This window comes from Peromyscus leucopus, chromosome 6 (genome assembly GCF_004664715.2).
Source record: "Peromyscus leucopus breed LL Stock chromosome 6, UCI_PerLeu_2.1, whole genome shotgun sequence".
NCBI lineage: Eukaryota > Metazoa > Chordata > Mammalia > Rodentia > Cricetidae > Peromyscus > Peromyscus leucopus.
This window is the reverse complement of record NC_051068.1, coordinates 71,039,246-71,056,538: the sequence shown is the minus strand read 5'-3', so window position 1 is coordinate 71,056,538 and position 17,293 is coordinate 71,039,246. Positions and strand designations below refer to the sequence as shown.

Here is a 17,293-nt window from a genome sequence, read left to right as displayed (position 1 = left end):
GCCTGCAGCAAGAGAACTCAGAGTTTCAGGCCAGCCTGGGTAACAGAGTGAGACCCCCACCTTGAAAATGAATGAATCAATCAGTGAGCAAACGGATCTTTAATTTGCTGACCTGGAAGGCTTGCTTGCACTGTGGGCATGGACCACAGTTACTACACAGATTCATTGTACAGTATTTACAGCAAGAGGCCAGACACAGCTCGCTCGGGAGAGTTAAAGAAAGGCAAGAGCCAATGAGGAGGGAAACTCTAACATCCAAGTGTGAGTGGACACCCGAAGGCGTGGAGGAGAGGGGTCAGCGCCGAATCAGGAGGAGGCTGCCGAGGAAGACGCAGGGGAGAAGGGTCATGGCCTTCGGTGTGGAGACGTGAGGGAAGAGTCAGCTGGGACATGAAATAAAGTCTCGAAAATTATGGACTGTGAAGGAAAAAATATGCTACATGCTGCTTCAGAAAAGAATACAATTAGCACTTTACCATTCAAAACTTCTGCTTCTCCTACAAAAAGTAATTTCATTTAAGTATCTGGACAGGGGACTAAGAAAGACAATTCTGTCGCATGGTGACAAATTCTTAACCAGACTCAAGACAGATAAAGGGAAGAGAGCAAATAGATTCTGTCGACAACAGAGAGGCCCAAACGCCTCTTGAGGCGTGCTGGAGTCTTCCGCCGACATCGCCTTCCTGACCTCGTCTTTGGCAAGGTTCTTCCCTTCACCCTAAGGGTCTGGACTGTAACCTCAATCAAGGAGTCGGATTTGAAAGAGGCTGGCACATGGGGACAATCTAAGATTCCATCTCACCAATTCAGGCTCCCTCCTTATCTTGTATCATAATGTCAGGGCTTGAGTCGTAGCCAGGGACAGATCAGGGTGAGAATAGACAAAATGGAGGATATGAGGCCACAAAGGCCCACAATCCCAGGGCCACAGCGCCAGAGGCCTAGTTTGTCCAGTGGGATGAAGAGGTCACAGGCGTTTCTGAGCACGTCCAGCAGAAGAGGGGGGTGACCTCGAAGGACACGAGCCAGGAGCAGGACTCGGAGTCGAAACTTCAGAGCCAGTTGTGGCAGGCAACCCCCTGGAGTCGCGGGTCCTCCAGGTCCCCCAGTCTCGACTCCTCCCGGGACTCCAGAAACCTTCATTCGCCTGCCGTAAGCTGAAGTCTCCTGTTCCATCAGCAAACGAATCTCATAAGCGTCGCGGCTCAGATTCATGATGAGGGAAAACAGATAGTACCTGGGATGCACAGGCAGACGCACACGTTAGGAAGGGCACACAATCCGTTCAGCAAACCCTACACAGACGGAAACACTCTGCTCCTGCACTGCAGAGGGACTCCACATCAGAGTGTCAGAAGCAAATGCTGTAACCCACCACTGGAAAGGTCCACTCTGGGGACTGCTGGACAGCTTAGTGGGTAAGAGTATTCACCACTGAGCCTGAAGATCTAAGTTCGATCCCCAGAACCCACATGGAAGATAGAACTGATGTCCTCAATTTGTCCTCTGACTTCCACAGACACCATGGCTCACACACATGCACCCACACACACAATATAAATAAATAAATAAATGAATAAATAAATAAGTAAAAGCTACGTCCTCCCTTAGAAATAGGAATGTAGTTCACTAGTAAGAGTATTTGCCTTGCGTAGATGAGTCCCTGAGTTCAGTCTCAGCAACACCAAGAAAAGAATTGTTCTTCCTTCAGCACCATATGCTAGGTTCAATAAATCTGACACAGAACGACACATGATTTCTCTTCCGGGTTAAGTCTACATAGCCTAACTCACTGAAGCACAGAATAGGGTGGTGGTTGCCAGGACTGGAGGGGATGAGAAACAAGAAGACATTAACCAGTGGGACAAACACCCAGTTCTACAAAATAAGTAAGTCTGTACATCTAACATACAGCATGGTGACTACAGTTAATACAACTGCATCACAGACTTGAAATTTGCTAACTGGGGCTGGAGAGATGGCTCAGCGGTTAAGAGCACTGACTGCTCTTCCAGAGGTCCTGAGTTCAATTCCCAGCAACCACATGGTGGCTCACAACCATCTGTAGTGAGATCTGGTGCCCTCTTCTGGCCGGCTGTCATATATGCTGTATACATAATAAAAATAAAATAAAATAAAATCTTTAAAAAAAAAAATGGGTTCTGGAGATTCGAACTCAGATCCTCACACTTGTGAAATTTGCTAACTGGGTAGATCTGGGTGTTCTTAATTAAGAAGATGTCATTAAAGTACGTATCTTATGTATGTGCAGTGTTTCACCTGCACATGCGTCTGCGCACCATGTGCATGCCTGGCACCCAAGAAGGCCAGAGAGGGTGTCAGATGCCCTGGAACCGGAGTTACTGGTGGTTGTGAGATGCCATGTGGGTGCTGGGAGTTGAACCCATGTCCTCTGGAGGTACAGTGTGGTGGTTTGAATAGGAATGGCCCTGTAGATTCATGTGTCTGAATGCTTGGTTCACAGGGACTGGCACTATTAGGAGGTGTGGCCTTGTTGAATAGCTGTGGTCTCACTGGAGGAAGTGTGCCACTGTGGGGTGGGCTTGGAGGTCTCATATATGCCCAAGCCACACCCAGCACACAGATTCCTTCTGCTGCATATGGATCAAGATATAAACTCTCAGCTCCTTCTCCAGGACCATGTCTGTCTGCATGCCACCATGTCCTGCCATGATGATAACGGACTAAACCTCTGAACGGTAAGCGAGCCCTATTAACTGTTTTCCTTTATAAGAGCTGCCGTGGTCACGATGTTGCTTCCCAGCAATAGAAACCCTAACTAAGACAGACAGACAGACAGACAGAGCTCTAAGTGCTGTGTCATCTCTCCAGCCCCATTGTAAGTACGTTGACAATCTTGCTTATTGTGATATTTCATAATACACATATTCAAAATATCACTGTACACTTAAACATATATTGTTATACCCCCGAAATAATAAAGAAAAAAGAACTCTCCTACTATTTTATAATTAGTATGTGTTTATGTGTACCTTAAGATCCTAGCTTAAAATTCATAAGTGTCATGAAATCTGCCAAGATTGACTTCCAATTTCATTTTTGAGACAATCAATATAACACACCACACTGAGCTGGAAGGACGGCAGTGTAATGTGCTCACCCTTCAAGTGTGAGAGGACCCAAGTTCGGATCCCCAGAACCTGTGCAAATGCTGGTAAGCATGAAGATAGGGACTCTCTCAAAACAAGATGGCTAGTCAGACTCTCCTTGTACAGGTAGACTCTGGAGTCAGTTTAAAGACCTGCTTCAGTGAATACAGTGGAGACAGCCTTCCAAAGCCAAGCTTGGGCCTCAGGTGCATACATGTGCCCAGGCATTCACACACACTTGTGTATACATATACACACATGAAACACACACACACACACACACACACACACACACACACGGTGGGGGGGATACATTTAACTTGATCCTAATTCGAGACAGGGTTTCTCTGTGTAGCTTTGCGCCTTTCCTGGAACTCACTCTGTAGACCAGGCTGGCCTCGAATTCACGGAGATCCACCTGCCTCTGCCTCCCGAGTGCTGGGATTAAAGGCGTGCGTCACCACTGCCCGGCAATGCAAACTATTTTGAGAGAACAAATTTAGCTGTTCAACAGACACATACAGCCTGAAGTGGTGATACATGCCTATAATCCCAACACTTAGGATCAGGAGTTCAAGGACAACCTGGGTTAAATGAGACCCTGTCTCAAGAAAGAGAGAAGAAAAAAGATTTATACATGTTTTGAGCATTTAAATCCAATCTTTAAGAAAAAAAAAAAAAAGACCCCCCAAAAGGTCCAGAGATATGAAGTGACTGCTAGAGATGTTAGATTATAAATTACTTAAGCACAAAAATACATATATATACTTTTTTTTTTTTTTTTTTTTTTGGCCTGTAGCACTGGCAGATGGACTCACTATGTAGGCTAGCCATAGCTCAAACTTAGAGACCCCTGCCTTTGTCTCCAAGTGTGGAACTAAAGGCATACACCACCATACCCAGCCCGGCAAAAAAATCTTCTACTATTTTTTTTTTTTCTTTAAGGCCAGGCTTTCTCTGAGTAGCCTTGGCTGTTTTGGAACTCACTCTGTAGACCAGGCTGGCCTCTGCTTCCCAAGCGCTGGGACTAAAGGCATGCGCCACTACACCTGGCCCATTTTTGTTAAGTTTTGAGTCAGGATTTTTTATTTCACTATGTAGTCCAGGCCGGCTACGAATTCCCCATCCTGCCTAAACCTTCCTAGTGTTGGATTTACAGGCATACATGAGCTAAGTCTTAAATACAGAAGCCTATGAGTTTTTTTTTGTTGTTGTTCTTGTTATATTGGCTGTGTGTGTGTGTCTGTGTGTGTCACAAGGTCTATACATGTAGACGTCAGAGGTAGACTCCAGACATCATCTACTGTCTCTACCTTATGTCTTGAGGCAGGGTCTTCTACTGAACCTGGAGCTCTCCACTTGGCTAGACTGGCTGACTGGACAAGCCTCTGGGACCCTCCCATCACCAGGGTCACAGGCATGAGCCACTCCACCGGGCATTTTATGTGGGTGCTGGGGGCCCAAAGTCAGGCCCCATGCTTATATGCAACAACCACCTTACTTGACTTACATCTCTGTAGCCTGTGTTTTGTTTTTAATCTACCCTAGTAACAGTGATCTGCACTCAATACATTGTCCTAGTTTTAAAACAAATCCTGAGAGGCTGGAGAGACAGCTTGTCTTTAAGGGTTTGCACTGCTCTTCCAGAGGACTTAGGTTTGGTTTCCAGAGCCCATGTCAGGCGGCTCACAACCACCTGTAACTCCGTCTCTGTGGGAACCAACACCTCCAGCTCCTGTAGGCACCTGCACACCTCTACACACGTGCCGACAGATACATACCAACTAAAATGACTATAAATACAGCTTTCAAAAGACTGGGATTCTGTGTTACCCCTCTGGGAAAAAATACGATATTTCTCTAGTGTTCCGAGTGTTGGCCACAATCATCTCTTATCTAGACTTCACTTTGGTCTTTTAACTAGTCTCTCTGTGGCCATTCTTGTCCCTACCCTAACCATTGAGTGTGATAAAGTAGCTAGTAGTATGAGTGTAAACCACATCATTACATCTGCTCTTAAAAGTACCCACTTGTTTTCTTATCTAATTACAGTGAAACCTAAATACCTTAGACAGCACTCTACCAATGAGCGACATTCTCAGCCTGTCTTACTGTACCTTGTATCATTCTTCCATAATCTCTATACCTGTGTGTGTGTGTGTGTGTGTGTGTGTGTGTGTGTGTGTACATGTGTGGAGGAGGTTGGAAGGCTCACTTGTGGACTCAATTCTCTCCTCCTGTCATGGGCTCTAGGGACTGAACTCAGGCCATCAGGTTCACCCCGTAAACACTTTAAACCTACTCAACCATCTCATAGGTATAATTGATTGTTTTAGTAGCTGGCTCCCTACACTGTAATGAGCCTTGGTTGCTTTTCTCTTTTTAAATTTATTTGTTTTATTTATTACTACTATGTGTAGTGTATATGGGGGGGGCACAAGGGCAATGGTACCCTATGGAAGTCAAAGAACAACTTTGTGGAGTGGGTCTTTTCTTGCACCGTTACCTGGGCCCCAGGGATGGAACTCAGACCATCAGGTCTGCTCGCTTTTCCTCACTGAGCCACCTCACTGCAGACCTTAAGGTTCAAGGTCAGGCACCACATTTGTTTGGCTTTGGCTTAATCTTCTGGCCTGTAGTAAGAAACTACAAACTAGTTTTGGAAAAGCCAAGCACAGTGGCGGTGGTACATGCTTGCGGAGTCCCGGCTACGGGTGTGTGTGTGTGTGTGTGTGTGTGTGTGTGTGTGTGTGTGTGTGTCTATGGGAGGAGGATCGTCTGAACCCAGGAATCCTGTACCAGCCTGAGCAACACCCGAGAATCCCGTCTCTTTCACGTGTGCACGTGCACATATCTGTGGGCATGTATGCACACACGTGCACATATCTGTGGGCATGTATGCACACACATGCACATATCTGTGGGTATGTGTGCGTACACGTGCACATGCATGTGAAGCCCGGACCTTGGGGTCACGCCTTGGGTGCTATCCACCTGGTTTTTTGAGAGGTTTTCTCACTTGGCCTGAAACTTGCTCATTATTGCTCTAGGCTGGCTGGCCAAAGAGCCTTGGGAATCCTCCTGATTAACCTCCATATTGCTGGATTACAAGATTGCATCACCATCCCTGGTTTGTGTGTGTGTGTGTGTGTGTGTGTGTGTGTCGGGGGATTCTGGGGGTCAAACTCAGGCCTTCATGCTTGTAGAAGACTGTTATCTCAGCCCTATGAGACCCCAGTATCATGGAAGAAAAAGAAACTAGACATGGCATCACATGCCTGTAATCCTGTCCTAGAGCTGGGAGCGGAGAGGACTAGAGCAGGGGATCCTGAGTTCAAGGCTAAGTCAGGCTGTGCAGTGAGACCTGTCTCAGCAGCAGAAGCAACAACAAAAGAAATAAAAACCAGGCAAGCTGACTCAGCAGAGTAAAGGCTCCGTCACCAAATGTGACCACCTGAGTTCAAGCTTGAGATCCACACGGTGGGAGGAGAACCAACCCTTGCCAACTGACCTCCACGTACAGTGTGGCAATGCCACCTGCCCCAACACTAATAATAAATAACATTAAAAAAAGGGGGGAGGGATGGAATAAACGTGTAGGAAGGCAATGAGGGTAGACTATATGGTTTAGATATAATTAAAGTAATACAATATTTATCATCTCCAATCTCAGTCAGCAATGGTATAGCAAATCCAACTTCCATCTGATATTATTACTCTTTAATGGTTTAAGATATGAATGAAGGCTGGGCAGTGGTGCCAGCGCTCAGGAGGCAGAGGCAGGCGGATCTCTGTGAATTCAAAACCAGGATAATCTATATAGTGAGTCGACCAGGGCTATACAGTAAGACCCTGTCTCAAAAGCAGACAAATGAATAATATATAGTCTGGCAGACATGGAGGATTAATTCCAGGATCCTGCATCCTGCCCACCCACCCAAATCCTACCCAAATCCACAGATGCTCAAATCCCTTAGATAAAATGGTATTGCATTTATATATAACCTACACAACCCTCTGTATCCACCCCCAGACTGTTTATAATATCTAATACAATATATATGCAATGCAAAGAAATATTATGCTGTATTGTTTAAGGATGATGACTGTGGTTGCCTGTCAGGGACAAGGACAGAATCTCTAGTTAGTGAAAAAATACAGACCCCCAATAAGACCGGGGAAGTAAATCATCTTACAGTCAGGTTGCCTAGCAACAGGACATTGAGTCAGAGCCCTTGACCCCCTCACCCTGTAAACATCCTATACAAACATCCTGTTAGCTTGCCCCACCTTATGCAGATGACAGCTTCTTGCTCCCCCCACCTTGTGGAACTATATAAACCTTTGTGGAAGAGAAATAAAGGGCACCTTGCTCAGAATCCAGACTTGGTGTCTTTCCTTTGTATCTCCTGTCCCTACATTCCCTCCTTAGGGTGGTCAAGAACTCGTTGAAGCCCTGCAGGCGGGGCAGTTGCCCAAAAGAAAAGATGAGGAAATGGCTATGAAAAGCCAACTGTACACTGAGAACATCCTGAGCTACCTCTGTCTCCTAAATAGCAAGTCACAGGCCGGGGGACGGCTCAGAAGGCGAAAGGAAGCACCTGCCTCGCAAGCCTGAGTTTGGTGCCTGGGACTCGCGGTGGAGGAGAAAGCCTGCTGCCCTCTGACCCACATTGTGTGTGTGGTACACTCCCTCTCCTGCACTAACACTCTTTAAAACCGTGTGTACACGGGGCTGGAGGGATGGTTTAATGTGCAAAAGCACCTCTGCTCTCCCCTAGGACCTGGATTCGGATTCCCAGAACCCACATGACAGCTCACAACCACCTGTAACTCCAATTCTGGTGCCCGCTCTTGGCCTCGGCCAGCACCAGGCACACAGATGGTGCACAGACATACATGCAGGCAAAACATCCATGCACATAAAGTGAAATATTGTAAGTGCATGTGTACGTGTATACATGTGTGTGTATGTGTATGTGTGTGCGTGCGCACATGTGCCATGTGCAAGCCATGAAAGATGGAGGCCACAAATAGTCTTGTAGGAGAAAAGAAAACCGAACCTGAATGAACGCTGCGCCCACTTTTCCTGGTCCACTCGGGGAGCCAGTCCCGACTTTCCAGCCCACAGGACGTTGTCACAGGCAAAGTATAAGGCTCGATTGAGGTGACTAACAGTGATGCAGAACCTCAGGACAACATCTGAGAGGTGCACAGCTCTTTTGGCTGACTCGAGAGCATCTGCCGAGTTACCCAGGCGGAGCACTTGTGGAGAAGAACAAGGGAAAGCAAGGGATTTGAAGTAGAGAGGCAGAGGTGGGGGCAGAGAAGAGAGAAAAAAGGGAAAAGTTGAGTAAGCAATAATAACATACAATAAGAAAGAGTAAACATAGTTCATTCTTTTTTGTTTGTTTGTTTGTTTTGTTTTTTCCAGACAGGGTTTCTCTGTGTTGTTTTGGTGCCTATCCTGGCTCTCGCTCTGTAGACCAGGCTGGCCTCGAACTCACAGAGATCTGCCTGGCTCTGCCTCCAGAGTGCTGGGATTAAAGGCGTGCGCCACCACCGCCCGCGGGTTCGTTCTTTCTTTAAACTTCAAATTGTAATTAATTTTGGTCCCGGTTTAGTTTTGACTTGCCCGTTCTCTCCAATCCGTGCTAACTTTCTTATGCCCTGTTGTCTTATCTCAGTTGGAAGCATACAGAAGAGCCAAAGGATGAAAACAGGCAGAAAAGGAAAATACAAGAAGGAGAGGCAATGGGCTCACAGCTAAGAATGATAAAAGCAAGGTTTGGTTTACTTACGCTTTCTTCCAAGGCTCAGATGACCCTCCAGTTGCCGAATCTGTTTCTGTAACTCAGGGCTGGCGCCATGTCTCTGCAAAGCATGGCCAAGAAGGGAACAGGCATACTGGGCAGCCCTGGAGGGGAGGACAGGAGAAGTAAGGGACAGGCCTCCCTGACCTCTGCCAAACACGTCCTCCAGCGGGCTGGTGAGGCTCTTGCAGAGGACCGGGGTTCCATTGCCAGCCCCCACATGGTGGCTCGCAACCGTCTGTAACTCCAGGTCCAGAGCATCCGTCACCCTCTTCCGAGTGCAGGCACCAGACACACATGCGGTGCACATGGTACGCGCAGACAAAACACTCAGACAAATAATAACAAATCTGAAAACAAAAACTCCTGCGGGGACGTTTCCTCCCTTTTCACACCAATATCGTCCTGGTTTCCCTCAAGGCCAGGGAAAGACATGAGGAAAATAGAGCCTATGAGAGGGTGGAGAGCACTATTTGGAGTTAAGAGAGTCAAGAGTTTCAAGTTTAGAGGCCTAAAGGGGTCAGTGGGCAGCCGGGATCCGTCCACCAGCGAGTTCATATATAAACACGGCAGCAGCGGGCCATCTAGTTGAAGGGCAGATCATTCCTCCAGATAGGGAAGCTCAGGGGTTAAGGTCCTCGAACGGTATGGAACCCCAAGGAGAGGCGAGCCAGCGCTGCTCCTGGGTGACAGCCGGAGAGCGGACGCAGATCCGGAAGGATCGCCCCTCATGGCCACCACAGCGGTGAGGGAACTGGGGCTGGGTGGACACGGTAACCCTGGGCGGCCTCCCCACCGGCCCACTCATGCCTCAGTTTCCCCATCTGTCCCGTGAGCAGGAAAGGGTCATCTCGCAACCGGCTGCAGGGTGCGCCTCCCGGGCCGCGCGGGCCCCCGTAGCCGCGGCTGACCCTTGGGGACCCCGTAGCGCGCCCGTCGCCTCGCGGGCACCTGCTCTGCCCTCCCGCCCGCGCTCCGCCGTCGGCCGCACCTACACAGCCGCTCCCGGGCTTGGCTCTGAGCACTGAAGCGGACCCAGGCATCCATGACAGCGGCGGCCCGGGCCCACGGCGCCGCAGCCCGCCTGCTTCCAGCCCCTAGTCACGCCTCCCGGGCGAGCAACGGGGCTTCGCGAGGGACAAACGGCGGCAGGAAAGCCAACCAGCCGGAGCCGGCCCTGTGGCGGAATTTCAGGACGCGAAGCGAGATCGGGGGTGCGTTTCCGGCGGAGCACCCTCCCGGGACGGCCTCCGGCCTCTAAGCACGCCCCCGGGGGCGCATTCTGCTTTAAAGCCTCGGCAGCAAGGGGCGGGGCCTGCGGGCGCCCGGCGGAGCTGCAGGACGCCAGCCGAGGCTGCAACCTCCCGCCCCGTCCCGCTGCCGGTGCTGAAGAACCCAGGGCCGCCGAAGCCTGGAGCCCAGACTAACGGTCTAAGGGAAAGAGGGTGTTGATGAGAGCCCGCTTGGCAACCTCCTCCCGGATAGATGAACCGTCCAGGGACGAAATTCACTACAGTCCACCACATCTGCAGGCCCCGGCACACCTTCGGGGTCAGCAGTGGTGAAGGACGGTCTGGCGAAATGACGAGTGGCAATGGGTCGGAGATGCCCACCTTCTCAGGGGCAGCAAGGTCCGAAGGGGAGTGACCATTGTGCTCGGCGTGACTTTGCTGGAAGAAACCTGGCCGTGCTGTGGTCAGAGGCAGCGCAGTAACGCAGCCAGCTCCATCCCTTCTCTGGACTCATTTAACCGTTGCCAACTTAACGGTCACTTCTGCGGTTATGCTCGATGCTATCTGAACTATTCTTGTCCGGTGTCTAGTTGGAGATGTCGCATATAGACACCCATGCCTCTAAAAACTAATTGCCATGTGGATAGCTTTCCTGCCATGGAGCAGTACTCAAGCCGCTTTAACCCAGCGCTCAAGTGCAGAGTGTGAACAAGTGAAAATGAGCCGTACGGGGGAACCTTGCTTGCCTCACTCAGGTGAGTTGTCAGGGCTGCACACTAGGTTACCGCACACATGCTTTGCAGGCTACTAGCCTTGGATCCTCAGGGAGGGAACCTCTGCTATCTCCTGGGAAGATCATTTACATGCTGGAAACCAACTTTTTTTTTTTGGTTTTTCGAGACAGGGTTTCTCTGCGTAGCTTTGCGCCTTTCCTGTAGCTCACTTGGTAGCCCAGGCTGGCCTCGAACTCACAGAGATCCGCCTGGCTCAGCCTCCCGAGTGCTGGGATTAAAGGCGTGCGCCACCACTGCCCGGCTGAAACCAACATTTTGACGGATGTGATGGCAAATACCTGTAATTCCAACGCTTAGGAGGCAGAGGCAGAGGCAGAGCAATGAGTTTTAAAGCCATCTTAATTTATCTAGAGCTCCATTCAGTCCAGCCAGATCTACATATTGAGACTCTGACTTTTGTGTGTGTGTGTGAAGAGGCACTAGCTTGGTGGTTAAGAGTGCTTACTGCTCTTGCCATGCACTGGGGTTCAATTCCCAGCATGCATATGGCTGCTCACAACTGTCTCTAGCTCCAGTTCCAGATGCTCTCTTCTGGCCTCCATGGGTACCAGGAACGCATGTGGTTCACATATACCCTTCAAGCTGACATTCACACATGTAAAATACAATTATTTAAAAGCAGTACCCTAGTATCTGCATCTGGATCTCTTTCCTCAGGCTGGCTTTGAGTGCTGGATTTCCACCTCTTTGCATCCCTCCTGTCCCACCTTTCTAGGATGCTGGTACAGAAAAACTCCAGGACAGGGAAAGACATTTTACAGGTCTACTACGAACAAAGTCATTGGGCAAGTGGCACGCACCTTTAATCCCAGCACTCGGGAGGCAGAAGGTGGATCTCTGCGTTCAAGGCCAGCCTGGTCTACAAAGCGAGATCCAGAAAAGGCACAAAGCTACACAGAGAAATCCTGTCTCAAAAAAAAAAAAAAAAAAAATCAAACAAAAAACCCTGTCACCAAAACAAACAAATAAATAAAAGAATGAAGTCTGGCTAGAGTCAACTCAAAGAGCACTTATTCTTGGAGATGTCCCAGGTTCAATTCCCAGGACATACATGATGGCTCACAACCATCTGTAACTCCAGTTCCAGGGGATCTAACACCTCCTTTAATCTCAGTAGGTACCAGGTATGCACATGATAAACACATACACATGATTTTTTTTTTTTAAAGTCTGGTGCTTTGGATTAAATTTTGTGGTTTTCATTCTATTAAAGAAATAATGTCCACAAGTCCTGTGCTCGTTGTATGAGTTGGCTGTTTGAAACCTGGAGCTTATGCAGGGACACTTGGCTCAGTCTGGGAGGAAGGGACTGGACCTGCCTGGACTGAGTCTACCAGGTTGATCGCAGTCCTCGGGGGAGGCTTTGCCCTGGAGGAGGTGGGAATGGGGGGTAGGCTGGGGGTAAGGGGAGGTGGTGGGAGGGGGAGAATAGGGGAACCTGTGGCTGATATGTAGAACTGAATGGTATTGTAAAATAAAATAAAAATTAAAAAAAAAGAAAGAAAGAAAGAAATGTCCATCAACTCTGAGTATACTAAAATGCTCCAGGTACTTAAGGGAACTTCCTGCCTGGTATGCCCAGCCACATTAAGAGTTAAAGAATGGAATGTGGGGGTTGGAGACGGCTCGGAGGTTAAGAGCACTGACTGCTCTTCCAGAGGCCCCAAGTTCAATTCCTAGCACCCACATGGTGGCTCACAACCATCTGTAATGAGATATGGCTCCCTCTTCTGTGTACATAATAAATAATAAATCTTTTTTTGAAGAGTATCAGAAATGTAAAACAAGCTTAGCCAGCTGGTTTGCACCTGTTACCTCAACAACCCAGCACTGGAGGGAAATGCAGTAAGACCCAGGCTAGCCTGATATAATTAGTTTTAAGACCTTGCCTAAAACGTAGCAGTAGGTGCAGCAAAAAAGCCTGACTACAGTTCTAAGGCAGAAAAAAAAAAATTACAACAATGTTATAAACAAGATCTCTACCACCTATTATTAAAAAGACACCTAGGCTGGAGAGTTGGCTCAGTGGTTAAGAGCACTGGCTACTCTTCTGAGGATATAGATTCAATCTGGGCACCCACATGGCAGGCAGCTCACAACCATCTGTAGCCCCAATCCCAGAGGATCTGGAGCCCTGTTTTGACACTCCAGGCACCAGGCACACATGTGATGTACAAAAAACACACGCAGACAAAACACACATAAATTACATAACTGAATTAAAAAAAAAGAACTATTGGGACACCTAACATACATTCAGACACACAAACAAAAATAAATGTAAAAAGTTTTATGGTGTAAAGAATGGCATTACGAATAGCACAAAATTACTCCTTATTTCTCTAAGCACCAAGTTTCTAAGTCGTAGTAGTTAAAAGGAGGGAGGGTTTCTACAATACATGGCTAAGTTATGTAGGAGAAAGTTAGAAGACCACACAATCAGTGAGTTTCCCTTCTTTCCACCTCCTCTCCCCAAAGACAAGCTCTCATATAACCCAGGCTGACCTCCAACTGGAAATGTAGCTAAGGATGAACCCAACCTGATTCTTCAGCCTTCACCACTCACGTAAGTGCTATGATTACAGGCAGGAACCACCACGTCCATTGGATGTGGGTTGGATGAACAAAAACCAGGGCTTGTGCACACTAGACGGGCAATCTACCAACTGAACCACATCCCTACCCCTTTATGAGCTATTTTTATATTCCTCAAACAAAAAGAGCATCCAAAAACATAAGGACTTAAAATAGAAGAGGCTCTTCTCAACTAATACAAAATAGCCAGGTCATACACCAGTAGTTCATCTAATGTCTCTCTGGCTGATACTATTTTCCTGAAGTCTCTCTTGCTTGCTCAACTCACTCTCTCAAATATTTCAGACTATCTAGAAATGTTTTACCAAACTAATAGTTATTCAGTACACATTACCAGAAAGAACCAAGGCACCCTAACCCTGCAAAACTAAACTAAAATATATTCTTTTTTTCGAGACAGGGTTTCTCTGTGTAGTTTTGGTGCCTGTCCTAGATCTCGCTCTGTAGACCAGGCTGGCCTCGACTCAGAGATCTACCTGGCTCTGCCTCTCCAAGTGGTGGGATTAAAGGGGTGCCCACCACCGCCCAGCTACTAAAATATATTCTTAACCAATTCAATCCAAAACCCCCAGCAATTTATCAAAAGGAAGGAAAAGGCAGCCAGTAACATTTGAAAAAATGTTAAGTTTAATATTTGCCATTATGCACTCGGAGAGTATCTCAAGTCTAAGGCCAATGTGAACCACAGTGACCCACAGACTTCAAAACAAACAAACATAAAATCCCAAAGTTGGCCAGGCAATGGTGGCACACATGCCTTTAATTCTAGCACTCCAGAGGCAGAGCCAGGTGGATCTCTGTGAGTTCAAGGCCAGCCTGGGCTGTAGAGTTCCAGGAAAGGTGCAAAGCTTCAGAGAAACTCTGTCTCGACAAAACCAAAACAAACCAAAACAAAAGGCCATGATAAAGTACTCAAGCTGGGTTTATGTTGTAGAACTTAAACTTCATGTTCAGCACCATATTCAAGGTGGAGCTGGATGAGCAAGTTCAAAGGCCCCATTAATTCTAGGGATCACATAAACTGGATATGGTGGCCCATGCCTGGAATCTCAGTACCTGGAAGACAGAGGCAAAGTATCAGAAGTTCAAGGCCATCCTGGGCTACACAGTGAGTTTAAGGTTATCCTGGGCTACACAAGACTGTATGACAGAGAAGCACAAGAAGCACTAATATAATACCTGCTCACAAGAGTATGGAGGAATCATTCCCTAATGCCATAAAAAATCTCACTACCCCTGCTCTCTTGTCTTCTAAGAAAAGAAATGATAAGCAGAGTCTTTATCTGAGCCTTTCTAGAAACTCAGAATTCGACTCCAGACAGAAGTATTTCCCAATGACTCAGAATGCCCACTCTAAATAGTTCTTCAGTCTTCAGAACAGTAAAATAATTTTAAATGTAGAAAACAAAATGAAACATTTATTTATTTTTTTTTAACTCAAAGCAATACTAAGTAGATAGGGTAAGTTATTAAATATAAACAAAAGTTCTACCCTAACCCTATTTATGCAAGGCAGCACAACCAAATGGACTCGTGGCGAGACCACCTGGTCAACCGAGGATCTATCAATATCAACGACGTCTCCGGTCTGGACTTCTGCTTCGTCTTCGGCCACCTCTAAGGAAATGAAGAAGGAGGGAGATCCATCAGAGAGACAATACAAAACCCTTATTATTATTATTTGTTTTTGTTTTTTGGAGACAGGGTTTCTGTGTAGCTTTGCGCCTTTCCTGGATCTCACTCTGTAGACCAGGCTGGCCTGGAACTCAGAGATCCGCCTGCCTCTGCCTCCCAAGTGCTGAGATTAAAAAAGGCATGCGCCGCCGCCACCACCCGGTTACAAAATCCTTATTTATTTTCTCTGCTCCCTTCACCAAAATAAAGGTTTGCCCCCTCCATTTTACCTCCTCTTGCCCTTTGGTGGACCCCGAACAAAACACCAGTCGACACTGATTGGCTGTCCCATCAAATCTTGACCATTGAGTCCCTCCATGGCAGCCTGGGCCTCTTTGTATGTTTCATACTCCACTAGAGTATACCCCTGGGGAGAACATGAAAGCATCCAAAGTTTACCTCACCAACCATCAAGCACCCTCTTACATAAACCTGAACTGCATCCTTAACCAGAAAAATTTACCAGCTCCATACAGTGAAAAGTAAATCAATTATTCACACAGCATGCCCATTTTGTTTTCGTCTCTTTCTTGTGGGTAACAAAATCAATTTCCAGTATCATTCACTTAATCCCTGTTCTTGGCCAACCACAGCAAATACAAAACAATCACCAATGTATCTAAGAGTTATGAATGAAGGAAGCAGAAAATCTACCTTTAAGTATCCTGTACGCCTGTCCAAGTTAAGGTGGATGTTTTTTATTTCCCCATATTCAGCGAATTTGTCATGGATATCTTCTTCAGTGGCTTCTTCATGGACTCCAGTGACAAAGAGAATCCAACCTTCAACAGCTGTTGGGTAAGGGAGAGTGTTGTATGAGGACCTAAGACAAAAAGCCCAGCACTCAGGAGGCAGAGGTAGGCAGATCTGAGTTCCAGGCCTGCCTGGTCTACAGAGCAAGTTCCAGGTCAGCTAAGGCTATATAGTAAGACTATAAAAAACTAAAAAAAAGGTCAGGTATGGTGGCACGAACCTTTATTCCCAGCACTCTTGGGAGGCAAAGGCAGGCGTATCTCTGTTAGACCTGGCCAGCCTAGTCTAAAAAGAGTTATAGTACAGCTGGGGGGGAGGGGGCATAAGAAAAAAAGAACTCCAAGCAAAATTACAGTAGTTAATGACTGTACTCCTGAGATTAGCTAATCTCTTACTTTATTCCCATTAAGTGTCAATACACAGAGACTTCCCACAAGTCCTCTTTACTTACAGCGTTGTGGTCCAGGTTCGTCGCCATCCTGCTCTACACTGTCATAATCCTCTCGCATCCGCGCTCGGGACCCCTCTTCTAAAAGAACACATACCAGATCACCGAAAACTGTTCTTCAAATACGTTCCCCTCGGAGCCCAAGCAGAGCATTCTACCCTGTTCCCCATACTCACCGGACCCAAAGCCGCGGCCCTTCCGTTTCTTCGCTTTCTCTTTTAGTTTATGGATGCTTTCTAGCGTTCCAGATGAGAAAATAAGCAACAAAAATTAGAGTCATTCTTAGAAAAACTGTCTGGTTCCCAAGACTATCTGGAAGCATAAAACAGGGACTCCGGCTCCGGTCCCTCCCGGCCCCGCCCCTAGTGCCCTCCCCAAGGGGGCGGAGTCTCTCCAGCCGAGACCCAGTCCGCGGGCCCGCGTCCCAGGGAACTTTCCCCTGCTGCGTTCTTCTTCCGCTCCTTCCCCTCTTCCCGCAGCCGCCTCCACTCTCCTCACCGTCCCCATCCTCATCCATGGCGAAGTCCTCGCCCCCAGCCTCGTGAAGATCCAGCACGTCCGCCATCTTCCTTCTCTCACGGCCCTCGTCTGTGCCGCTAAGAGCAAGGCACCTCGGGAAACTGTCGCAGCGGGGAGACGTCATCAGTCAGGCTGACCAATCAAAGGAAGGGAGACGTCACCAGTCAGGCTGACCAATCAAAGGAAGGGAGGCGTCACCAGTCAGACTGACCAATCAACGATTGGCTCCAAGTCCCGCCCTCGGCGCGGTGAAAACTCTCCGCTGCAGGCGGATCTACTTAGAAGTGGAACTGGAGCCGGGCGCGCACGCCTTTAATCCCAGCACTCGGAGGCA

General features: G+C 47.8%; 2 protein-coding genes across 5 annotated transcripts; both read right to left on the bottom strand.

The window, feature by feature from the left end:
• Nucleotides 1-80: 80 nt before the first annotated feature.
• Pex11b (peroxisomal biogenesis factor 11 beta) lies at nt 81-10,247 on the bottom strand. 2 transcript variants are annotated; one of them, XM_028854100.2, is made up of 4 exons: nt 9,936-10,247; nt 8,933-9,048; nt 8,195-8,396; nt 81-1,237 (listed from the first exon to the last, which is right to left on the bottom strand). In XM_028854100.2, the coding sequence occupies exons 1-4, from the start codon at nt 9,989-9,991 to the stop codon at nt 838-840; spliced, it is 774 nt and encodes a 257-aa protein (XP_028709933.1). In that variant the 5' UTR covers nt 9,992-10,247; the 3' UTR covers nt 81-837. The 2 variants fall into 2 exon arrangements, with proteins under 2 accessions (XP_028709933.1, XP_037062806.1); XM_037206911.1 differs by lacking the exon at nt 9,936-10,247 and adding an exon at nt 9,755-9,856.
• Nucleotides 10,248-14,469: 4,222 nt separating this feature from the next.
• Nucleotides 14,470-17,079, bottom strand: Rbm8a (RNA binding motif protein 8A). 3 transcript variants are annotated; one of them, XM_028854107.2, is made up of 7 exons: nt 16,939-17,079; nt 16,617-16,676; nt 16,444-16,521; nt 15,894-16,030; nt 15,470-15,606; nt 15,112-15,182; nt 14,470-14,621 (listed from the first exon to the last, which is right to left on the bottom strand). In XM_028854107.2, the coding sequence occupies exons 1-6, from the start codon at nt 17,003-17,005 to the stop codon at nt 15,137-15,139; spliced, it is 525 nt and encodes a 174-aa protein (XP_028709940.1). In that variant the 5' UTR covers nt 17,006-17,079; the 3' UTR covers nt 14,470-14,621; nt 15,112-15,136. The 3 variants fall into 3 exon arrangements, with proteins under 3 accessions (XP_028709940.1, XP_037062805.1, XP_028709941.1); XM_037206910.1 differs by lacking the exon at nt 14,470-14,621 and having other exon boundaries at nt 14,952-15,182; XM_028854108.2 differs by lacking the exon at nt 14,470-14,621 and having other exon boundaries at nt 14,952-15,182; nt 16,444-16,518.
• Between the last annotated feature and the right edge of the window lie 214 nt (nt 17,080-17,293).

Excerpts from the sequence above, each read along its gene's own strand:
- Pex11b (XM_028854100.2), bottom strand. The coding sequence starts at position 9,991 with ATGGATGCCTGGGTCCGCTTCAGTGCTCAGAGCCAAGCCCGGGAGCGG. Across the intron at positions 9,049-9,935 it reads GCCCGGGAGCGGCTGTGTAG|GGCTGCCCAGTATGCCTGTT; the intron begins GTGCGGCCGACG and ends CCTCCCCTCCAG. Across the intron at positions 8,397-8,932 it reads TCTGAGCCTTGGAAGAAAGC|TGCTCCGCCTGGGTAACTCG; the intron begins GTAAGTAAACCA and ends CTTCTCCACAAG.
- Rbm8a (XM_028854107.2), bottom strand. The coding sequence starts at position 17,005 with ATGGCGGACGTGCTGGATCTTCACGAGGCTGGGGGCGAGGACTTCGCC. Across the intron at positions 16,522-16,616 it reads GGGCCGCGGCTTTGGGTCCG|AAGAGGGGTCCCGAGCGCGG; the intron begins GTGAGTATGGGG and ends GTGTTCTTTTAG. Across the intron at positions 15,183-15,469 it reads CCACCAAAGGGCAAGAGGAG|AGGTGGCCGAAGACGAAGCA; the intron begins GTAAAATGGAGG and ends TCATTTCCTTAG.